We start from the raw sequence: 23,236 nt of genomic DNA on the forward strand, positions 1-23,236 counted from the left end.
ACACGAGCAAGGATAGTGATTTTCTCGCTCCGAATGTACGTAAAATAAGGTATGGTCTCCATTGCATTGACCATAACCCATGCCACACACCACTTGTCCGAACCTGTCAAACCAGGCCCGTGGAGATTGTTTGAGACCATATAGAGATTTCTTCGGTCTACATACCTTCCCTTTAGTTTCAGGTCCGACAAATCTCGGTGGCATCTCCATATACACCTCCTCTTGAAGATCACCATGCGTAAATGCATTTTTGACATCAAGTTGATGCAAGGGCCATCCGAAATTTGCTTGCACAAGAGATCAAAATTCGACGAGTGCTCATTTTTGCCATCGGTGCAAATGTCTCATCATAGTCAATGCCATAAGTCCGACTATATCCTCTTGCCACAAGTATTGCCTTATATCTCTCCACTTTTCCTTCTGCATTTTGTTTTACGAATAGATCCACTTACAGACCTCATCGTATTCTTTCCTTTAGGGAGATCTCGTTAACTCCCATGTTTTATTTTTCTTCAAGGCCTCTAACTCTTCCATCATAGCATTGCACCATCTCGGGTCCAACTCGGCTGCCTTCCAATCCTTAGGAACAGATACAGTTTGCAGTGAAGCAACAAAAGCCCGAAAAGTGGGTGACAATGCCTCGTAAGAAATATAATTTCCTATGTCATAGTCATCATAACTCAGTCGCTTTGGGGGCCCAACATTTCTTATCCCTTTCCTTATTGCAATTGGCAAGTCTAGGTTATTATTGGACTCGATCCGAGATTGATTCTCCTCTGCGGAATCTACACTTGTACTTCCTTGATTTTACGGTCCAATGGGTTGCTCCCCTGCCCTCGGTCTTGTTGCTCCTCCGGTGCATCTACTTGTTCCCTTTGTACTTGTCTTCTAGAGTACACAAGTGGATTCTGCAGCCATCTTTGTGGTGGTACAGGTCTAGGTGGTGTAGGTGTACCAGGAATTGCAGGAATCTCCGCAACAATAGGAAATTGTTGATGTTGTTGTTGGTCACCATCTTGCTGCTCTTGATCAGCACCTTGCTGTTGCTCCCCCTCCTGAGCATCACCTGAAGGATAACGTTGCATAGAAAACAAAAATTTTCCTACCGCGAACACGCAATCCAAGCCAAGATGCAATCTAGAAGACGGTAGCAACGAGGGGATGATCAAGACTAACCCTTGAAGAGATTCCAAAGCCTATAAGAGTAGGCTCTTATTGCTGCGGTAGACGATCACTTGCCGCTTGCAAAAGCGCGTAGAAGATCTTGATCACGATCGGTTCCGGCGCCACGAACGGGCAGCACCTCCGTACTCGGTCACACGTTCGGTTGTTGATGAAGACGACGTCCTTCTCCCCGTTCCAGCGGGCAGCGGAAGTAGTAGCTCCTCCTTGAATCCGGCAGCACGACGGCGTGGTGGCGGTGGCGATGGAGATCTCCGGCGGAGCTTCGCTAAGCGTGCGGGAGAAGAGGAGGAGAGAGGGGCGGCTAGGGTTGGGAGAGGGGGTGGCCGGCCACCTATGGGTGCGGCCAAGCTATGGGCTTATTGTGGTCAGCCCCTCTCCTATGCCCCTCATTATATAGGTGGAATCCCCAAGAGTTGTAGTCCAAGTCTTCGAATAAGACCCCAACAACAAAACCTCCCAAAAGTGGGAAACCTACTCAAGGGGGGAGTCCTACTCAAGGTGGGACTCCCACCTTTCCTTGAGGTGGGGCTGGCCGGCCACCAAGGTGGAGTCCACCTTGGACTCCTCCCCTTTAGGGTTTGGCCGGCCATGCTAGTGGAGTCCCTTCGGGACTCCACCTTCCATAGTGCCATTTTTCCGGACTTTTCTAGAACTTTCTAGAACCTGCCATAAATGCACCGGATCATTTCCAAACTTGGAATATGACTTCCTATATATGAATCTTATTCTCCGGACCATTCCGGAACTCCTCGTGATGTCCGGGATCTCATCCGGGACTCCGAACAAATATTCGAACTCCATTCCATATTCAAGTTCTACCATTTCAACATCCAACTTTAAGTGTGTCACCCTACGGTTCGTGAACTATGTGGACATGGTTGAGTACTCACTCCGACCAATAACCAATAGCGGGATCCGGAGATCCATAATGGCTCCCACATATTCAACGATGACTTTAGTGATCGAATGAACCATTCACATACGATACCAATTCCCTTTGTCACGCGATATTTTACTTGTCCGAGGTTTGATCTTCGGTATCACTCTATACCTTGTTCAACCTCGTCTCCGACAAGTACTCTTTACTCGTACCGTGGTATGTGGTCTCTTATGAACTTATTCATATGCTTGCAAGACATTAGACGACATTCCACCGAGAGGGCCCGAGTATATCTATCCAGTCATCGGGATGGACAAATCCCATTGTTGATCCATATGCCTCAACTCATACTTTCCGGATACTTAATCCCACCTTTATAACCACCCATTTACGCAGTGGCGTTTGATGTAATCAAAGTACCTTTCCGGTATAAGTGATTTACATGATCTCATGGTCATAAGGACTAGGTAACTATGTATCGAAAGCTTATAGCAAATAACTTAATGACGAGATCTTATGCTACGCTTAATTGGGTGTGTCCATTACATCATTCATATAATGATATAACCTTGTTATTAATAACATCCAATGTTCATGATTATGAAACTAATCATCCATTAATCAACAAGCTAGTTTAAGAGGCATACTAGGGACTTCTTGTTTGTCTACATATCACACATGTACTAATGTTTCGGTTAATACAATTATAGCATGATATATAAACATTTATCATAAACATGAAGATATAAATAATAACCACTTTATTATTGCCTCTAGGGCATATCTCCTTCGATCTCCCACTTGCACTAGAGTCAATAATCTAGTTTACATTTGTAAAGATATAACACCTTGGCCTTACGGTGCTTTATCATGTATTGCTCACGGGAGAGGTTTTTAGTCATCGGATCCGACACGCTCGGAAACGTATGTATTTTGTAATTCATTTGCGTCTCAACGCATCACTCATTTCCAAATGAGTTGGCATTTAAATATGTTTGATCTTACGGTGGAACCTTAATTCCATTGTCCGAAATATGTCACTAATATTGTCACACACAATATAGCTTCAAAGTTCGACTCTGTCGGAACTACACCAAGTTCTCAAAGAACCTCTTGACTTAACATCCTTTGTCATTGTCAAAATAATGACATACTCTGCCTTCTTTTGTAGAATCCGTCACAATATTTAGAACTCTTCTAAATCTAGCATAGACAATTTCTAGCTCATTGTGCTACTTTTTAAACAACACTTAGTCTAATTTGAGATTGAAATTATATTTTATATGTGACAAAACCAATATCGGTGTAACACCTTACAGCGATTTGTTTGTCATTTCTTCATACAAAAATATATATATATATCCTTAGTCCTTCTAAAGTACTCAAGGATATTCTTACTGTCGTCCAATGATCATCATATGAATCATTATGGTATATGCTCATAACACTTTATAGCACATGATATCTGATTGTGTACATATTATTCGTGATCTATAATCACTCATGTGTTTTTACTCATTGAGTGTCAGATACACTCAAGTCTTGTTAAACCTTCACATGATAAGAACATTTTCTTAATATTTCTATATTGAACTACTTCAATATCCATCATATGTACTTTGACTTAAACTTATTTATGTGTTTCAATCTATCTTCATAGATCTTGACACTAAATTTGTTTCAGATCCATATCCTTTCATTGAAGTTAATTCTCAATGAAACCTTTTTAATCAAGTATATAATTACATCATTTATAACCAACTATATGTCACCTACATAAAGTATTATAAATGTGTCTTAGCGCTCCCACTTAATTTCTTGCAAATGCAAGCTTCTTCATCGTCTCTGATGAAATCAAAAACTCTTTGACTATTTCATCCGGTGAAGATTCCAACTCCGTGATACTTACTTCATCCAATTGAAGCTTGTATACCTATCTAGTATTCCACGGACCAGCAAAACTCTTGGTTGTATCTTGTATACATACTTCGTTAAGTAGTGTATTTTGCCATCCTACTAGCATATCTCATAAAAGAAATATGTAGTGATTACTAGAATAATCCACATAGACTATAAGCATTGCTACGGAAGATCTAATCTTATCGTATTCAACTCTTTGAACTTTATGTAAATAATTTTTCGATAAGTCAAGCTTTCTTCAAGGATATTTCATCCAAGTCTATCAATTTCATAGATCCATTTACTTTCATAAAGTATTCATCTATCTTGGATTTCATGGCGCATGGCCATTTTAATGGAGTCAGGGCCCATCATAACTTCTTTGTTTTGTAGTTGGTTTATCATTGATCAAAATCAATCCTTTGTCCACAAATCATTTATTTGATCACAAAGTAAACCATACCTACAAGGTTCAATATGTACTTCGATCTCCATGGCTAAAACACTTTGTAGTCATGAGAGCCATGATCGTCGTGGCCGCTTCCGAAACCAATTCCGATGATGCGCTACTCTGATCATTATGCTCAGGTTCATAAACCTTATCAAATTATATTGTCCTCCCACTCAAAAACTTCACTCGAAACAATTTCTCGGAAATAAGAAACATTGACAAACACTTTTGTCTTTGTCTCGTGGGAAGAATTCCCAATTAAATCTACGGGATAACCAACAAAGACATTCATCCGATTTTGGTTGTAAACTCTTAGACCAAAATTTAAAGAAAAGACTATTAGGGTTTATACCCATACCATAACTTGTATGGTGTCATTTCAATGGATCATGATGATGCTCTATTTAGTGTAAAAGCGGTAGTCACTAAAGCATAATCCACAAAAATATAATGGCGTCATAATATTTTATCTCATCATTAATCCAACAAGGTTTGGATACATATCTCGGATACTATATCATCATTATGATACTCCAAGAAATGTGAGTTGTAGAACAATTTCATAACTCTCTTAGATGTTCGCTAAAACTCGTAATTCAAATATTTCCACCATGATCCAATCATAGATATTTGATTTTTCTATTACGATGATTTCCACTTCATGCTGAAATTTATTTGAATCCTATTCAAAAGTTTCAAACTTTTCCTTATTGAATATATCCACACATATACTCAATTCATTGTTTGAAAGTTTTCATGAAGTAGAAGAATCTTCCGCACACAACTATGCCCCAGTGAACCACATATATCATTATGTATGTTTTCACTAAGTTAGTTGCCCGTTCAACTCTTTGGCCTATGAACGGTATTTCAGTCATTACCTTTTAGAAAAGATTTTGCAAGTGTCAAACGATTCAACAAATCGAATGACTCCAAAAATCCATTTGCATGGAGTTCCTTCATGCGATCCTTTCTAACATGACCTAAATTGCGGTTCCACAAATAAGTGGAATTCAAATCATTTGCCTTATGGCATTTTTAGCGTCGGTGTTATGTATGTGTGTTTCACCATTAAGATTTATAATAACTTATCCATCGTACATGGAGTAATGTCATAATTTGAACAACTCATTGTTTTCATTTGACCAGAGCAAAATAACAATTATTAAGTTCTTTATTATAAATTCTAAGGGCTAGATAGAATGCCTATCATATTCCTTGTCAGTCACTTAGGCCATTGTATTCTTGTATTGCGTTGTTTTGTATGACACTTCATACCAACCAATATGGTACTAATACCCAAGAATTTCATTGTGTGACTTAACTAGGAATACAACCATAACATGTATATCATTTATATACACCCGAGCTAGACTTTCTAGTCTTTTCTTTTCTTTTGCCAAAATATCTTTTGCGGTTTCTCTTTTAGCTTTCCTCATTATTCGGAAAAACATTTCAACATCAATAACTTCTAGGTTTGTTGGTCAAATACCAATAACCTTGAGGTTCTTACTTTGAAGTTGATCATCATATGACAAGTGTTTCAGATTTCACTATTAGTAAATTTGTAATACGATGAACAATTTCACTCATAATTTTATCCATCAATTCATGATAACTTTCCGAGACCATGTACGTACATGCTAGGCTCATAAAGTTTAAACCTTAGTATTCGCATATGCAAATCGGCTTGCACCCGTTGGAAGCACACGTAGAATCTATAACACCCGATCATCACGTGATGCTTCGAAACGACGAGTCTTAGCAACGGTGCATACTAAGGACAATCACTTCATGGATATGCGAATATCGTTAGTGCCCCAATAGTTGGAGGATTGGGACGCCTTGCGTCTTCAACCTTCGTACATTCCCATAAAACTTATGAGTTTATGTAGTCTCACCAAATTTATATTCTATCATCTTGCAATAAGGTCTTAGATATCACATATATCTCGTACCTTGATTATTTCGAAAACTAAATTTTCAGCTCCTTACTTTTCAAACAGATTTGAACTTCAAGTTTCACGGAGACAAGATAACTTTAGGTACTAATTGAAACCATAGCTCTCTGAATCAACAAAGTGAGTTTTACTAAAAGTTTGCAATAGGACTTAATCATTTCTTGATTCATTAACAATACGGTACCAATCCGTAAAGTTTCTAGTCAGATTTTAACGAGTATTTCTATCTCAATTATAAGACTAGCGCATAGTAGTAAACGGATGCCAATACTACAAAATTAATTCAAAATACTACTCGGACTATGTTTATGATAATTAGTTCATGTTTTAATCTAATTACTAATGAACTCCCACTTAATACAACATCCCTCATAGTTGTAAAGTGGTACACGATCCAAATCCACTACACCAAAACCGATCATCACGTGAGATGATGTAGTTTCAATGGTGAACATCAACATGTTGATCATATCATCCATATGACTCGTGTTCAACCTTTCGGTTTCCATTGTCCCGAGGCCATGTCTGTACATGCTAGGCTCGTCAAGCAAACCCAAGTATTCCGCGTGTGCAACATGGCTTACACCCGTTGTATGTTGAGTTTATCACACCCGATCATCACGAGATACTTCAAAACGTCAAACAATGCAACGGTGCATACGAGGGGAGAACACTTTATTATCTTGATATTAATGTGAGGGATCATCTTATAATGCTACCGTCGCGTTCTAAGCAAAATAAGATGCATAAAGGATTAACATCACATGCAATTCATATGTGATATGATATGGCCCTTTAGTCTTTGCGCCTTCGATCTTCATCTCCAAAGCACGGACATGATCTCCATCATCAACGGGCATGATCTCCATCATCGTTGGCGTAGCGTCAAGGTTCATGGCGCCGTCTTCATGGTTGTTCACCTCATGTAGCAACTATTACAACTACTTTGAAATACTACTCAACATGAAATTTAAAGACAACCATAAGGCTCCTGCCGGTTGCCACAATACAATAATGATCATCTCATACATATTCATCATCATATTATTGCCATATCACATCACCAAACCCTGCAAAAACAAGTTAGACGCTCTCTAATTTGGTTTGCATATTTTACGTGGTTTAGGGTTTTCGATATAGATCTAATCTACCTACGAACATGAACCACAACGTTGATACTAATGTTGTCAATAGAAGAGTAAATTGAATCTTTACTATAGTAGGAGAGACGAGACACCCGCAAAGCCTCTTATGCAATACAAGTTGCATGTCGAACGAGGAACAAGTCTCATGAACGCGGTCATGTAAAGTTAGTCCGAGCCGCTTCATCCCACTATGCCATAAAGATGCAAAGTACTCAACTAAAGATAACAAGAGCATCAACGCCCACAAAACCATTGTGTTCTACTCGTGCAACCATCTATGCATAGACACGGCTCGATACCACTCGAAGGATAACGTTGCATAGAAAACAAAAATTTTCCTACCGCGAACACGCAATCCAAGCCAAGATGCAATCTAGAAGACGGTAGCAACGAGGGGATGATCAAGACTAACCCTTGAAGAGATTCCAAAGCCTATAAGAGTAGGCTCTTATTGCTGCGGTAGACGATCACTTGCCGCTTGCAAAAGCGCGTAGAAGATCTTGATCACGATCGGTTCCGGCGCCACGAACGGGCAGCACCTCCGTACTCGGTCACACGTTCGGTTGTTGATGAAGACGACGTCCTTCTCCCCGTTCCGGCGGGCAGCGGAAGTAGTAGCTCCTCCTTGAATCCGGCGGCACGACGGCGTGGTGGCGGTGGCGATGGAGATCTCCGGCGGAGCTTCGCTAAGCGTGCGGGAGAAGAGGAGGAGAGAGGGGGCGGCTAGGGTTGGGAGAGGGGGTGGCCGGCCACCTATGGGTGCGGCCAAGCTATGGGCTTATTGTGGTCAGCCCCCTCTCCTATGCCCCTCATTATATAGGTGGAATCCCCAAGAGTTGTAGTCCAAGTCTTCGAATAAGACCCCAACAACAAAACCTCCCAAAAGTGGGAAACCTACTCAAGGGGGGAGTCCTACTCAAGGTGGGACTCCCACCTTTCCTTGAGTGGGGCTGGCCGGCCACCAAGGTGGAGTCCACCTTGGACTCCTCCCCTTTAGGGTTTGGCCGGCCATGCTAGTGGAGTCCCTTCGGGACTCCACCTTCCATAGTGCCATTTTTCCGGACTTTTCTAGAACTTTCTAGAACCTGCCATAAATGCACCGGATCATTTCCAAACTTGGAATATGACTTCCTATATATGAATCTTATTCTCCGGACCATTCCGGAACTCCTCGTGATGTCCGGGATCTCATCCGGGACTCCGAACAAATATTCGAACTCCATTCCATATTCAAGTTCTACCATTTCAACATCCAACTTTAAGTGTGTCACCCTACGGTTCGTGAACTATGTGGACATGGTTGAGTACTCACTCCGACCAATAACCAATAGCGGGATCCGGAGATCCATAATGGCTCCCACATATTCAACGATGACTTTAGTGATCGAATGAACCATTCACATACGATACCAATTCCCTTTGTCACGCGATATTTTACTTGTCCGAGGTTTGATCTTCGGTATCACTCTATACCTTGTTCAACCTCGTCTCCGACAAGTACTCTTTACTCGTACCGTGGTATGTGGTCTCTTATGAACTTATTCATATGCTTGCAAGACATTAGACGACATTCCACCGAGAGGGCCCGGAGTATATCTATCCGTCATCGGGATGGACAAATCCCATTGTTGATCCATATGCCTCAACTCATACTTTCCGGATACTTAATCCCACCTTTATAACCACCCATTTACGCGAGTGGCGTTTGATGTAATCAAAGTACCTTTCCGGTATAAGTGATTTACATGATCTCATGGTCATAAGGACTAGGTAACTATGTATCGAAAGCTTATAGCAAATAACTTAATGACGAGATCTTATGCTACGCTTAATTGGGTGTGTCCATTACATCATTCATATAATGATATAACCTTGTTATTAATAACATCCAATGTTCATGATTATGAAACTAATCATCCATTAATCAACAAGCTAGTTTAAGAGGCATAATAGGGACTTCTTGTTTGTCTACATATCACACATGTACTAATGTTTCGGTTAATACAATTATAGCATGATATATAAACATTTATCATAAACATGAAGATATAAATAATAACCACTTTATTATTGCCTCTAGGGCATATCTCCTTCATCACCAAGATGGTCAAGCCCCTGGAACAAGCCACTAAGATCACTCTCACCGTCATAAAATGGTTCTGACTCGCGAAACGTAACATCCATGCTTACAAATGTCCGCCTGTCAGTGGGACTCCAACACTTGTAACCCTTCTGTCTGGAGGAATAGCCAATAAAGATACATTTGATAGCCCGATGATCTAGCTTGCCAACAGATGGCCCGTGATCCCTTACAAAACATGTACAGACCAAAGAGTTTGGGTGGTACAACAAAGTCATTGTTATTTAGAAGGAGTTGGCAAGGAGACCGCATACCTAGAATCTTTGAAGGCATTCTGTTGATCAAATATGTAGCAGTCATAACTCGCCTCACTCCATAAGAATTTTGGAACATTCATGGTAAACATAAGAGATCGAGCCACTTCAAGAATGTGCCTATTCTTCCGCTCAGCAACTCCATTCGGGGAGGAGTGTCGGGACATGAAGTCTCAGGTGCAGTATACCTTGCGAAGATAAGAAAGCAGAAAAGGTTTGTTGATATATTCAGTACCATTATCGGTTCGATCACTTGCACCCGAACATTGAATTGGTTTTTCACATAGGCACAAAAACTCGGAAACAAGTGAACACTTCATCTTTGTGACGCATAAGATAGATCCAAGTCATTCGGAATAGCAGATCAATAAAAGTCACAAAGTACTTCATGCCACTTATCGACACAACAGGACACGTCCATACATCGAGTGCACTAACACAAATGGGGATACACTTCGATCCCTCTACTAACATAAGAGGTTCTCGTATGCTTAGCATATTCGCGAGCATCACAACATAATTTGGTTTTGTCCACTCCATTCATTACATCAGGAAAAACTCGAAACATTTTATCAAACGCCATGTGACCCATTCGACAATGATGAACTAGTGCCATACTCTCCTTTCCTCCAACAATCGCAGCAAGCACGTAACTAGCATCATGCCCCATCTTGTCACGATCTATGTGCCAAAGACCTCTATGCCCGGTTGCAGTCCCAATCTTCTTGTCGCTCTCCCTTTCCCGAATTAAACACATATATCTATCAACTATTATACGGTAGTCCTGCTCGATCAATCAAGGCACTTAGAGATAGCAGATTTATCGGAAAAGCAGGAACATGTAGAACTGATGACAATTTTATGTTGGGTGTACATTGCACCGACCCCTCCCCTTTTATAGATTGTGCTTGTGCCATCTCGCTGTTTGGATAGTGCCTCTATGTGTGGGAGGATACCGAGTATAAGAGTCAAACTCACTAATATTTCCGAGTAACATGTTTGGATGCTCCGAATCAAGAATCCAATCCGAATTGGCATTATGAGTGGCTATAGAAACTCTATCAATATTACCTTCATCTTTGTAGACATAGTGAGCAAAGTTCCCAAAGGTTGCTTCATTTTGTCCTTCTTCCTTTGATTGTCCCCGAGAGGTACCGGTAGTTGACTCGAAGCTGCCGCCATATGTGCCTTGGGTGATATAGCGTGCTGTCTGTGTCCTCCACCCCCGCCATACCGATATCCATATGGCTGTCCACTACCTCCGCCATAGTGCTTGTCCACCACCTCTTCCATGGTGCCTGTCCATATGGCTGTCCACTACCTCTCGCCATCACCTCTTCCTCTCGTAGCTTCCTCTGCCATGTGTGTATCCTCCTTTCCCCCTATCGGATGTAGCAAAGGAGGTACACCGATGCTTCAAGTGTCCCTTCGCCCACAAGTATAGCAGCTCTCTCATCTCTTGTCTCTCGTTAGTGTAGAAGGTTGGATGAGGGACAGAATCGCTTCCCTTTGTCATATTCGGACGCACTTCCTCTCTCGGACATAGCTGCAATGGCTTCTTTGAGAGAAGGGGTAGTGGTTTGATGCAGTAAAGCAGCCCTTCTCCCCTCAAAATCTTGATTAAGACCCTTCAAGAACTTCATGACTCGCCGACGTTCAATCCAGCTTGCACAGCAAGACTCACACATTCCCCATGGGCAAGTTCCGGAGGATCAACATGATCTAAATCTCCCCAAAGATGCCGCAACTCAGCCACATATGCCATCACAGCTTTGTTTCCTTGTTGCAAGTCATGCACTTTATCCTCAATCTCAGCAATCAACATAATGTTCCCCTTTCCAGAATAAAGATTTGATAGGGTGTCCCATACCTCCGAAGCTTTTGTGAGTGCCTCTACTGAAGCAAGCAATGTTAGGAACCAAAGAGTTAAGCAACCATGCCACAATCGGAGAATTTATGGCATTCCACTGTTTCCATTCCGGACTCGGTCTTGTCTCGCCGGTTCTGCAGCCTTCACTACTCACACGTTCATCCAGCCCTTTCGAGTTCAAAATCAACGAGCGCCCTCCTTGACCACCGGAGATAGTTGGCCACTCCTTCCAACTTGATTTCATTCGCCAGCAGCTCAAGTTTCCGACCGATGATGGTATGGGGAACGATTGCTCCCCTCCAGACAGATCCTCCTCATCTCCTTTGGTAGTGATAAGTTCCGCCGACTTCTCCAGAGCCTTGGCCAAATCCCCGTTGTCCCCCATGCTTGACACCAAACTAACCTCTCGGAACCACCAAAGGACTTACCCGCAGGATGCCTCTTCGTCTCCTTACTTGTCACCGCCTTCCCCTCCTTGCCGCCGCGAGCAGCCTCGCTCCCTTCCTCTTCCTCCCAGCCGCCGCAGCGAGCCTACTCCCTTCCTCTTCCTCTTCCTCCTAGCAGACCACAGCGGACTAGGCTTCCGGATCGGCAGTCCTTCCCGTCGTTGCCCTCATCGCCCCTTGCCTCGATACCATGTGGACAGAGGTGAGGGCCTAACCCGAGGTAGGAGGCTGCAGGGAGGAACTCTCTCTTCTTAGGGTTACAGAGATAGAAGCACCTTATATAGGTCAGGACTGGGCTGGGCCAAATGGGCCACAACAGAGAACAAGAAGACAGCTCAACAGATACACCAACAGTTGTCTAACACTTATTACACCATCACTCTCCCGGCATCAAATAGCCAAATTCTTTGCACCCGCTAACACCCATAGTCTACCTTCGGTCTTAACCCTATCGAAGACGACTTGCGAAGGCTTTGTTGTTGAACACCCTATTGTTCCGCTCTTTCCACACCTCCCAAAGAATTAGCATGGCAAGGGATGCCACATCTTTGCGGTTTTGCCCAATAGACATGAAGTTCCACCATTTCGGAAAAGATGGTCCCCCCATGGGGGTAGAGTGAAGCTCGGGGGTGCCAAACCATTCCTTTGTCTTGTCCCAAATCCTCAAAGTGAACCAACAATGAAGGAATAGGTGATCCACGGACTCCGTGCATTGCTTGCAAGACGGACATAAGACGCAATTTGGCCACCCCTCTTCTCCAAGCCGCAATTTGGCCTGAGAGTTGAGACGATGATCAGGCGTTGGCGTCTCAAGCATACAAGTGCAAGTGCTAGATACAAGTTCTAAGAGTCCACTGCGCCATTATGTGCATCCTGTAATTACTTTCGTCTCGATGATACAATATTAACGTGTCTTTTATCTGCAATATGAACATGTGCTAACAGCGCAAACAATGTATTACAGTGGCAACAGCTAAAATTGCCTATATCCCTATTGTACACCACAGTTCTTTTTCGTAGAACTGCAACGTAGTTTTCGTCAGAAGCTATTCAAAATCCTGTATGGGATATCTGGATGAAGTGCAAAATTTTACAATCAATTTTCTTTCCTTGGCAGTGGAAGCTATCTCCTTTCTGTGATGCAATGTCGGCTGTTTACTGAATGCTGTACAGTTGCTAATGACAGGGGCTCGCTGAAGTCTCCGTTCATGCTGCCTGCAGAACTTCCCCACCTCCCCTCGCGGATTCGTATGGGAGAGTGTTCAGCACCTTCACCCGGAACATTGCCTGCAAGTTTGCAGAAACTGTGTCAGGGTTCTGAATTCAGAAATGGGCATTTTTATGATAGCTGGCCATCAGTTGGATCATCAGCCAGATCTGTAAGGCAAGTTATTAGAGAAAAAGAGCGGAGAGGCGATGAGAGGAGCAAGGCTGGCTACCTTCTTGTCTGAACCAAACTCAATGGCATCGGAGGGGTGGAATCGAACTGGAAAGTTTGGAGGTAAGCGGTAACGTCTACCTTCATTGCTGGAGAGTCCACATGGAAATGAGTTAATCTTATGTGAATATTCATGTTCTGGCGCAAGGGAATAGAATCGGGCAGCTTTCAGAACTTACTCGCTAAACCATGTACCGTGCTCACTTCCGAGATCGGTCAAATAGAAGGCCTTATTCTTGCATGTGATAGTAGCATGGATTTCTGATACCTGCAAGGAAGTTCAACAGATCAAAGGAAAGTTGACAAGTTTATGGACAAAAGGAAATTCAACTATTCGTAAGCTGAGCTGAAAGTTGTGGAGTGCAGCCATGAAGACAGGGCATGTAGTATGGTTTCAAGTACGAAACGCGTTCCACTAATAATTTGCAACATTGTTCTAATTACTTACTTGTGGCAAAGGCAAGGACAGGGAAGAATCGGAATTGCTGGGATCTGGTCGGCTTCTGCGAAAAGAAAAGATACAATTGTTTCATTCCACAATGCCTCAAAGAAAAAAGTGTGTTATAAAGAGGAACATTTTTGCTATGTAGACCTACCCAATAGAGAGTGTCCTCTGTTCGTCCCTGATCAAACGAATGGGCTGCGAGACGGATTTGTCGCCAGAGCTCATAGGGAAGAGAAACCACCTGTGGATAGTGTTACTCAGATAACTACTTTCAAAGTTGCTGAGAGGAGTTAACGGAACATATTGACTCAAAATTGGAACTAGAGGATAGGCAATGAACGTACTCTCCACCCATAGCTTGTTCCAATGCATCATCATCCTGAAACCATTGATCAAGCTGGTCGTTTGCCTACAGTTGATGCTAAATGTCAGGAATGGTCACATAATTTCCATTTTTATATTTACATGTCTTTTATGAGCATACCTTGTCGGAAAGCCGGCAACTTAATGGTCTTCCCTCTAGTTTTGAGCTGTATATCAAATACAAATTTTATTTCCCATTTCCATAATGATCGATAGATGGAGATTAAGAAGAAACAACTGGGAAGATTTTTGTGTGTAGTGACGCGTCAAACACTAAGAAAGATCAAGTACTATTTACAGATTTCATTAAAAATACAATGTATTAATTTATATATAGGAGATCAAAATGAAACAGTGTTATAGCTCAAGATAATCACCTGTTGCCACCTAAAATCCAGCTCAGCATCAAAGGCATTCCAAACTTGATGAAGAATCTTCCGCCAACTCTTCCAGGATGTGGTATCCTCAACGATGTCAAAAACTACATGTAACACATATCAATATATAGAAATTTAGTCTGCATTTTTCGGTAATACTCTTATGATGCCGGAAATTTAATTTTAAACCCTGTTTCATAAATCCAATAAATCATGGGTGACATACTCAACAATTTTATTTTGTCTGACAGACGAAACAACCAACTTAAAGTGTTCACAAGTAAAAAACTGTGTGATTCTTGACGTACCGACAACGGTCCCAGACCAACACCCAGATATGGTCTGTAGGTGGTAGCCATGATTGCAGCCATTCTTGCCAATCCATGAATAATAGCAACACGTAGCCTTCTCTCCTTCTCATAACTGCATCCAAACATTCAAACGAATATTGTGCCCATCAGTCAACCTAGTAAGGACTAAACTGAAAAGCTAAACATAATAATAGGACAGCTTTGGAATATTCAGTCAAAGCTAAAAGCAATACCATCTAAATAACAGTAACATGTTACAACACAAGGAAATAAATAGTTACCTTCTCAAGGAGGAAACAACATCCACGGGAGTTCTAGACTTGACACTCTCCTCCCAGGCCTTCTCAAGCTCTACAGCCAGTTGGTAACCATCCTATAAAAACAAGTGACAAAAGTCATTACTGATCACCCATACACCATGCTGATTTGCTCATACTGACAATGATATCGTAGCCATGGCTAAGTAAGTAATTCTGTACCTCAATAGCCATGCAGCCACCTTGACCCAGATTTGGCTGCATAGCATGGACAGAGTCACCAAGCAAGGTGACACGACCTTTACCCCAGTTGATAGTAGGTGGTCGGTCATAGATATCCCGGCGAAGAATTGCTTCCTCGTCAGTTGCATTTAGCAGATCTATGACATTATCACACCAGCCACTAAATAACTCGAGCAATCTTTTCTTTTTGCCTGTCAAGATGAAGCATTAGTGGATGATAAACACAAAGGCAAGGCATATCAGTTATATTTCCCTCATTCGCATTGTAGCTTATGATGAGGGAGGTTTCATTTAACTGACTTAGGAAAAGCTTCGCTCTGGGCACTCACCATTTTCAGGATCAGTACCACCAGCAGGCTCCTTGTGAAATGCATACCACTGCATTTTACCAGCACCAACATCTGAGGAGACGAAATATTGTTTGTGACCAAGAAACACACGGTACCTTCAACAGAGGAAGAAGATGAGCGCGTTAGCATTTCCCAAAACAAGGAAAAACAACAGTACTCATTGGTGGATCTAGTTACATACCCAACTGTGTCAATATCAGGAGGCACAAAGTCGGCAATTCCAGTGTAGCAAGTGTATTCTGAATAAGATGCGTCCGTTTCCCCGAAAAGCGACTTCCTCACCTATCAGTTGAAGAAAATCTCAACTAAGAAAATCTCAATCTGGTCAACTTTGCTCAGTTTTTGACAAATGACAAGGCAATTAACAACATTTACCTTTGACCGTATGCCATCTGCACCAACCAAAAGATCGCCTTCGAATTTCCGCCCATCCTCTAGTATGGCAGTAACCTGCACTCCTCCGGTAAATGATAGAAGCATTAAAGATCTCCATAGCATTGCAATCCAATTTTCTAGTGAGATGGACGCTAAAACCCAACTGTTCATTCACCTTGTCGCCATCGTCTGTAAAATCAACTACATGGCAATCGTTCATGATGGCATCATCGCCGACCGCGCGGGCAAGAATCTCCTGCAGCAACATGCGGCTAACAACCCTTGTGACTGGAAGCCCTCTCTCAGCTGCAGGGGTGAAGGTATCGAACTTGATGTACCTGAAAACAAACATTGGCTCGGTCAAATGGATGCTTCTGGGAAATGAATTTCGATCCGAAAGCTAATCAACGGGCAAAATTAGAAAATGTATGTAGTAGAATAAGTTCAAGTCTGTACTCGCTTGGCCATACAAATCAACATCAATAACAAAGCAACAAATTACAATTCTATTATTCACTGAATCGTGTTGCTATCGTTGGCATTGCTGTAGCTTTTAGGTCTATGGTTACCAATGGGGTTTTACCAAGTGCCGTTGCTTTACGTCAACAGAGTCTGCTCACGCTAAATTCCACGAGAGGTTCCCTATATTTTTTTTAAAAAAAAAAGAGCCAAAGAGAGATTCCAACATTTGTAGGCACAACGCACAAGCTAAGGAATCATACAGCCGCCTGTGTCACTAAAACGACTTTTGACCCCATAATAACTAATTATATTACCAGGAGCCAGTGACGCCGTCGACGATCCCGTTGACGCGGTTGCCCGTGACGCACCCGGCGTCCATGATCTCGTCTGCGGCGGTCATGTCGACGGCCTCGAGCACGGCGAGCGCGTTGCTCTGCAGCTGGATGGGCCCGCGGTACCTGCCCTCCCCGCGGACGGCGCTGACGTCCCGCTCCAGCACGAGCACCTCGAAGCCCTTGCGCCTGGCCGCGAGCGCGAAGGCCAGGCCGCCGATCCCGCCGCCGGCGACCAGCACCCGCGGCTTGCGCTCCGGCGCTCGCGCGGGCGCGGGCAATGCCGCGTGGACGGCCTGGTCCCCGGTGGACCTCGTGGGGCCAGACAGGCGCAGCCGGTGCCCGCAAGGCGCGCGGGGGGAGTGGGTGGTGAGTGTGCGGAGTGTTTGGGGCGAGGTTGAGGTGGAAGGGGACTGGGCGGAGATCGCCGCGGCAGAGGCGCGCGTGCAGCTGGAGCTTGGCATGGCAGTGGCCGTGGAAGTGGAACGGGAGCTTGCCTCGGCGGGAGAAGCAGGCAGGAGTGGAAGCTAAGCTTGAGCTGAGGAGCAGAGCGCACTTGCTGCTGGTCGGCGGTCGGTACTGGCTCTCCTCTGCAAAGTCGGTCAACTCAGCGGACATGCGCTGGAGCTGGAAATGTACCAGGAGCTTTTCGCAGGGAGGCTGGCTTTTCTACGGGGATGGGGATGGGGCCGGCGGCAACGAGCCAAGAAGAGACACATGGGGGTGGCAGGCAGGGCTAGCTCCGGTACTCGCGAACACGCCCAGAAATGGTTTCATTGGGCGCGAGGGGGCTTGTACCTGTACGGCAGTCTTGCTAGAGCACGGAGCTGACCCAGGTCGGCGTTGCACGTCGCTGTCGGCCGGGACCGGTGGTGATGGGGAGGCGAGTGCGCTCGAGGATTGGTGGTGCCTCGGTGCGTTTGGGCGGTCGGCGACGTGGCGGCCGTTGGCTGCTCGCCGGTGGGAGCACCGAGAGGGCGAATGGAAAGCGGCCGCGCGGGAGTGGTCAACCAATTATACAAGCAGCTCTATCTGTCGGGATTCCATTTTTTTTCCTTTGCCCTGCCGGGTGGGGCGGCGCGGTGTCGAGGCACCCAGAGAAATTACGCAATTACTAACTGTTTACTCAAGTAATCAAGTGTCAAGTGAGCAAGCTCACTGGCAGTTCAGCAGCAGCACACAGCGAGCTACAGAAGCAGAGCAGGGGAGAGCGCGGCCAAATTAAGCAAGGAAGCAAGCACGACGGTTGGTTGATTGAGTTGGCGGTCGTTACCATGAGCCGGAGATGCCGTCGACGAGGCCGTTGATGCGGTCGCCGGTGACGCATCCCTCGCGCATGACCTCCTCGGCGACGGACATGTCGATGGCCTCCAGCGCCGCCAGCGCGTTGCTCTGGATCTGGATGGGCCCGCGGTACTGCCCCTCCCCGCGCACCGCGCTGATGTCCCGCTCGAACACCGTCACCTCGTACCCCTTCCGCCGCGCCGCCAGCGCGAACACCAGCCCGCCGATGCCGCCGCCAGCCACCAGCACGCGCGGCTTCCTGCCGCTCGTCCCTGACGGCGTCCCCGACGGCGCCGGCTCCGCCACAGCCGCAGCGTTCGCGGCCACCAGCCTCGCGCCGCGCGCCGCCCTCGGCCGCTGCGGGGCCGAGAGGAGCAGGCCGCCGGCGCTCTGGTGCGGCGCCGGGTGCTCCTCGTGGCAGCAGAAGAGGTGCGTCTTGGCGGCGGAGGTGGCGGAGAGGAGCGCCATGGGCGACTGCTCCCAGCTCGCTCGCGGTAGGAGAATGTGTGGGGCAAGTGGAGCTGCGGCAGAGAGGAGCTCTTAGTTAAGCTTCGTTGCTTCTAGAACTTTGGTTGGGGCTTGGAGTTTGTGGAGAGGGAGTGAAGCTGCGAAGGAGGAGGACTGGTGGTGGTGAGGGTAGAACGAGCCGTGGCCAATCGCTCGATTCCATTTGGAACGTCGGATCATGGTGGCCCAAGATTTTATCTTCCTGTGTGTCCTCCACATCCTCTGCGCGCGCAACCCAGCGTGTGCAGCGGTGGATGATTTTTTTTTCATCCGGAAAAAACGCCGATCTACAAAGAACATCAAAAATTGTAAAATTATAAATAGATATTTAAACCGCGAAGACTACGAGCATTCAAGCGAGTTGACGACGTGTCGCCGCCCTCGCCCCACATCATCAGTGCCGGGCAAAAATCGAAATAGAGCTCGTTGTACTAGATGGATGAGAAGTCGTTGTGCTAAGATTAGTCACAATGGGAAGTATCATACACTAGTACCATGCACATGATACTAGTTTATGATATTACATATTTACATCCATAATGCATAGTATCATAAGATGGTATCATAGTATCATCATATTTAATGTCTTGTAGAATCTCAATGCAAATGAGTCTACATGATGTGTTTGCTATTAAGTTTACTAGTTTTACGTGCTATGATACGGTATCATATCATGATACTTCCTCCGTCTCAGTTTAACAGGCACGCACGTAGTTTAAGGCAAACTTTGACCATTGATTTGGTCCACAAAATATAAATTTTTTTGTCTACAAAATCTATATCATTAGATTCGTATGCAAAAAACCTTTCCAATGATATAATTTTTGTGACATATATTTTATATTTTATTGACTAAAATAATGGTCAAACCAATTTCTTAAACTACGTGCGTGCCTGTTAAACTGAGATGGAGGGAATACCACTCTCATCTCTCACCTCATTAATTGGTACACCACATCAAATTTTTGCCAACATGGCATGCATGATATTACTTATGATACTCCCACTGTGGCTAGTCTAAAAGCAAGACGAACCAACGTAGCAGAGAGCAACCATCACCAATTATGAGAACCGTAGATCGGCAGAGACAAACATGTAACCACACTAACGAACAGGAAGATGGACCGGATCCCAATAAATCTGACACAAAACTCCACACACCCTTCGTCAGCGCTAGACGCACCAATGGAGCAACAATAGTACGACGAGACCTTATTCTACCATCATGATGTAGCCGTCGCCTCATCATCCCGAAGAAGACACTGAAAAGCAGTCTAAAAAGGAACGAGAAACCTCTAGCCGGCGAGGGCCCATGGTTTGTCACACCTCCAAGGCTCTAAGATCAGCGGAGCAGACCACCGGTGCCAGCGAGGGTACGAAACACTAGATGAGTTTCACAAGTGACGACCTCTCCCCTGGAGCTTTACTACGTACCCGGTTCGGTCAAACTTCTTTTTACTGGTGGATGATATATTGACTTTCCCACTAATAGAGCTACGGTAGATAAGAGCATCTCCAACGACTAATAGAGCTAGGGTATATAAGAGCATCTTTGTCGCCACAATTCAAAAAAAATCGAGAAGGTTCGTATCGATCGTGAGGACAAAAGGACACGAAAAAACACAGCCCGAGAGGGTGCGATGTAAACGGATCGTGCGTCCTAACCGACACATCCCAAGCGCGCGTGTCATTGACCCTCTGCCTCCTCGGTCTGCCCGGGCGTTCGGTCTGTTCGGTTTGCTCGGTCCGGTCTTTTCGGTCTTCACAAATTTCGGTCATCCAGAAATGCTACCCAAAATACATTCGGTCTTTCCGGTCTTTCTGTATTCGGTCTTCGGTCTTTTCAGTCCGGTCTTCGGTCATGACCATATAGACCAAATAGAGAAAGTGTAACATATATATATATATAAGAAATGGAAGACAACACGTTATTATTTCAGGCATTTCACTTCATAATTTCTAGCAGAAGAATAAACTAGCACAACATGGCAGGCTGATAGCACATGTACATAAAAATGGGAGCACACAAATGGAGAAACTAAACAGTCTATCACAAGTTCACAACACGTTACAGTAGAGCAGCTTACAGATAGCAGTTTATAATTCAAAACAAATAATAGAACATTAATTCTTACAACAAATAGCAAGTCTCAATCTCATGGTCTCACACTCACAACTCACAATTTGACAAATAACATCTTACGGATGACAAGCACAAGAGAACATATATAACATAGAGTTGTTGCACTTGTTAGCGGACTTTGCTTGACTTTCCCAAGGCCGGGGATGCAGCAGCATCAGCCTTGCGCTTCCCTTTCACTTTGTCACCAAGTTCTTCAAGCACCTCTGGTTGTACATAAATAAAATGGGCAACAATAGTATGTAAATAAGATGGTTGATTGTATATAAATAATATGGGCATCAGTAGTATGTAAATAAGATGGTTGATTGTATATAAATAATATGGGCATCAGTAGTATGTAAATAAGATGGCACATGAATGATTTTATGTAAACAATATGGGCAGGAGCAGTATGTAAATAAGATATGCATCTACAGTATGTTAATTAGATGGCACATGGGAAGCAAATCATACCATTTTCTAACTATTGCTTCATCTCTTCTGCATCCGCAAGCGCAAGTATAGGGGCATCCGCCGCATGTTCACGGGCATTCGCAAGGGCAAGTTCACGTGCATTCAGCTCATCCTCAAGAACATACTCAGGTTCGGATGCCATCTACAAACAGACATAAGTCAAGTACATCTGAGTAAACAAGTGCACAACTAATCAGTAGAATTAAACAGAAATATTAGTCCAAATAGACACTAGCAGTAGCAGTATATTTTACAGCAAACGAAATACATCAGTTTAACTGTCTAATTGTAGCAGTATATTTTACAACAGTATAACACTAGCTAATAAAGAAATAGAACATGCATAATATGGAGATATGGAGATCAATCCATAGATGACAAAGGGAGAATCTAATATCTTCTGTACCAGTTGCAGCTACAGACCAAGCCATAGAAATAGAATACGATAAGAGATCTCCATCTACTAGACACTAGCACAGTAGCACAATAACACTAGAAGATGAGTAGTCTCACGGAGCAGATTAAAGAACGTTGGATGCAGGAAAAGGATTTTTCTTACCGTGTCACTTGCTGGCCAGATCCCTGTGGTGGCGTGCTGCCGGCCGACACGAGATTGGAGACCTGGAGATGCTGTGGGGAAGGAGTGCGGCTGGAGCCCTGGAGTGCTGGCCGGTCGGCGGCGGCGCTCGCTGTTGCAGGAGGATGGGGCGGCGGCTCAACCCTAGGGCAGGTCTCTCTCCTGTGTATTGTCCAGGGTCGGGAGATAAAAGAAGTGGAGTGGCCGAATGAGGAAGGAAGCGAGAGAGAAAAGAGGCCGGGAGTGGAGCTAGAAAAATCAAGATGGGCTGCTGGACTGAAATGGTCGGTCGTTTCGGTCGCTTCGGTCGTTCGCTGGACACAACCGAACAGCATTGAAATATTTCGGTCAGTTGCTTGGCAAGACCGATCGTATGACCGAACACCGAAACTTTTTGTATTACGGTTTCGGTTCCGGTTATTTCGGCTTCGGTCTTCGGTTTCGGTTTTTTGTGCCCGGCCAGACTCCTCGGATCCATGTGCTAGTACTTTTTAATGTTTATCGTCGTGTTCCCATCCCTACTTTAGTCCCCGAACCCTAGGTAGCTCCCCCATTGATGGCCATGATGAAGGGGTGACAATGGAAGAAGGGCCAGCGCCTTGGCCTGCTTCTTCTGCCCCAACCGTGGTTGCATTTGGTCATCACATCGACGATGGCGAGGATGAGCCGTGTAGGCCACCGACAAAGCAAAACCTACCAAGGGTTTGCATTTACTATAACTAGTTTCAATTTTATGTATATATAATTATTTTGAATGCAATATTACGAGGGAGAAAGTATGCTCCCATTGAGTTCACCGAAATGGATCAAATCAGACCCCTTTTATGTTTGGTTTACGTTTGCCCGTTGGAGATGTCCTAATCAAGCTACTCAAGTATAATGTGTGAATCCCATGTTAAAACTATAAAGGAATGCATCCCGTTTGCATGTACTCCTTTACTGTCTAAATACATCTAAATTTTGACAAATCTCAGATAATTTTCATGGGACAAAGAGAGTATAATTCAAGCTTTCTTTTCGCTTCCGTATTTGCAGATAAATAATCCGCATACGTATGTGTGTCACTAAGCGGCCACAGGGGATCACGA

At 44.3% G+C, this 23,236-nt stretch overlaps 1 protein-coding gene across 1 annotated transcript; it reads right to left on the reverse strand.

The window, feature by feature from the left end:
- Positions 1–13,123: 13,123 nt before the first annotated feature.
- On the reverse strand, positions 13,124–18,951 carry LOC124676471 (zeaxanthin epoxidase, chloroplastic-like). Its single transcript, XM_047212522.1, has 16 exons — positions 18,458–18,951; positions 16,566–16,728; positions 16,391–16,465; positions 16,197–16,297; positions 15,995–16,110; positions 15,645–15,856; positions 15,447–15,538; positions 15,163–15,277; positions 14,855–14,958; positions 14,599–14,644; positions 14,459–14,523; positions 14,266–14,355; positions 14,118–14,172; positions 13,849–13,937; positions 13,671–13,758; positions 13,124–13,518 (listed from the first exon to the last, which is right to left on the reverse strand). Exons 1-16 carry the CDS (start codon positions 18,934–18,936, stop codon positions 13,438–13,440), a joined length of 1,971 nt encoding a protein of 656 aa, XP_047068478.1. The 5' UTR covers positions 18,937–18,951; the 3' UTR covers positions 13,124–13,437.
- Between the last annotated feature and the right edge of the window lie 4,285 nt (positions 18,952–23,236).

This window comes from Lolium rigidum, chromosome 7 (assembly GCF_022539505.1).
Source record: "Lolium rigidum isolate FL_2022 chromosome 7, APGP_CSIRO_Lrig_0.1, whole genome shotgun sequence".
Classification (NCBI taxonomy): Eukaryota; Viridiplantae; Streptophyta; class Magnoliopsida; order Poales; family Poaceae; genus Lolium; species Lolium rigidum.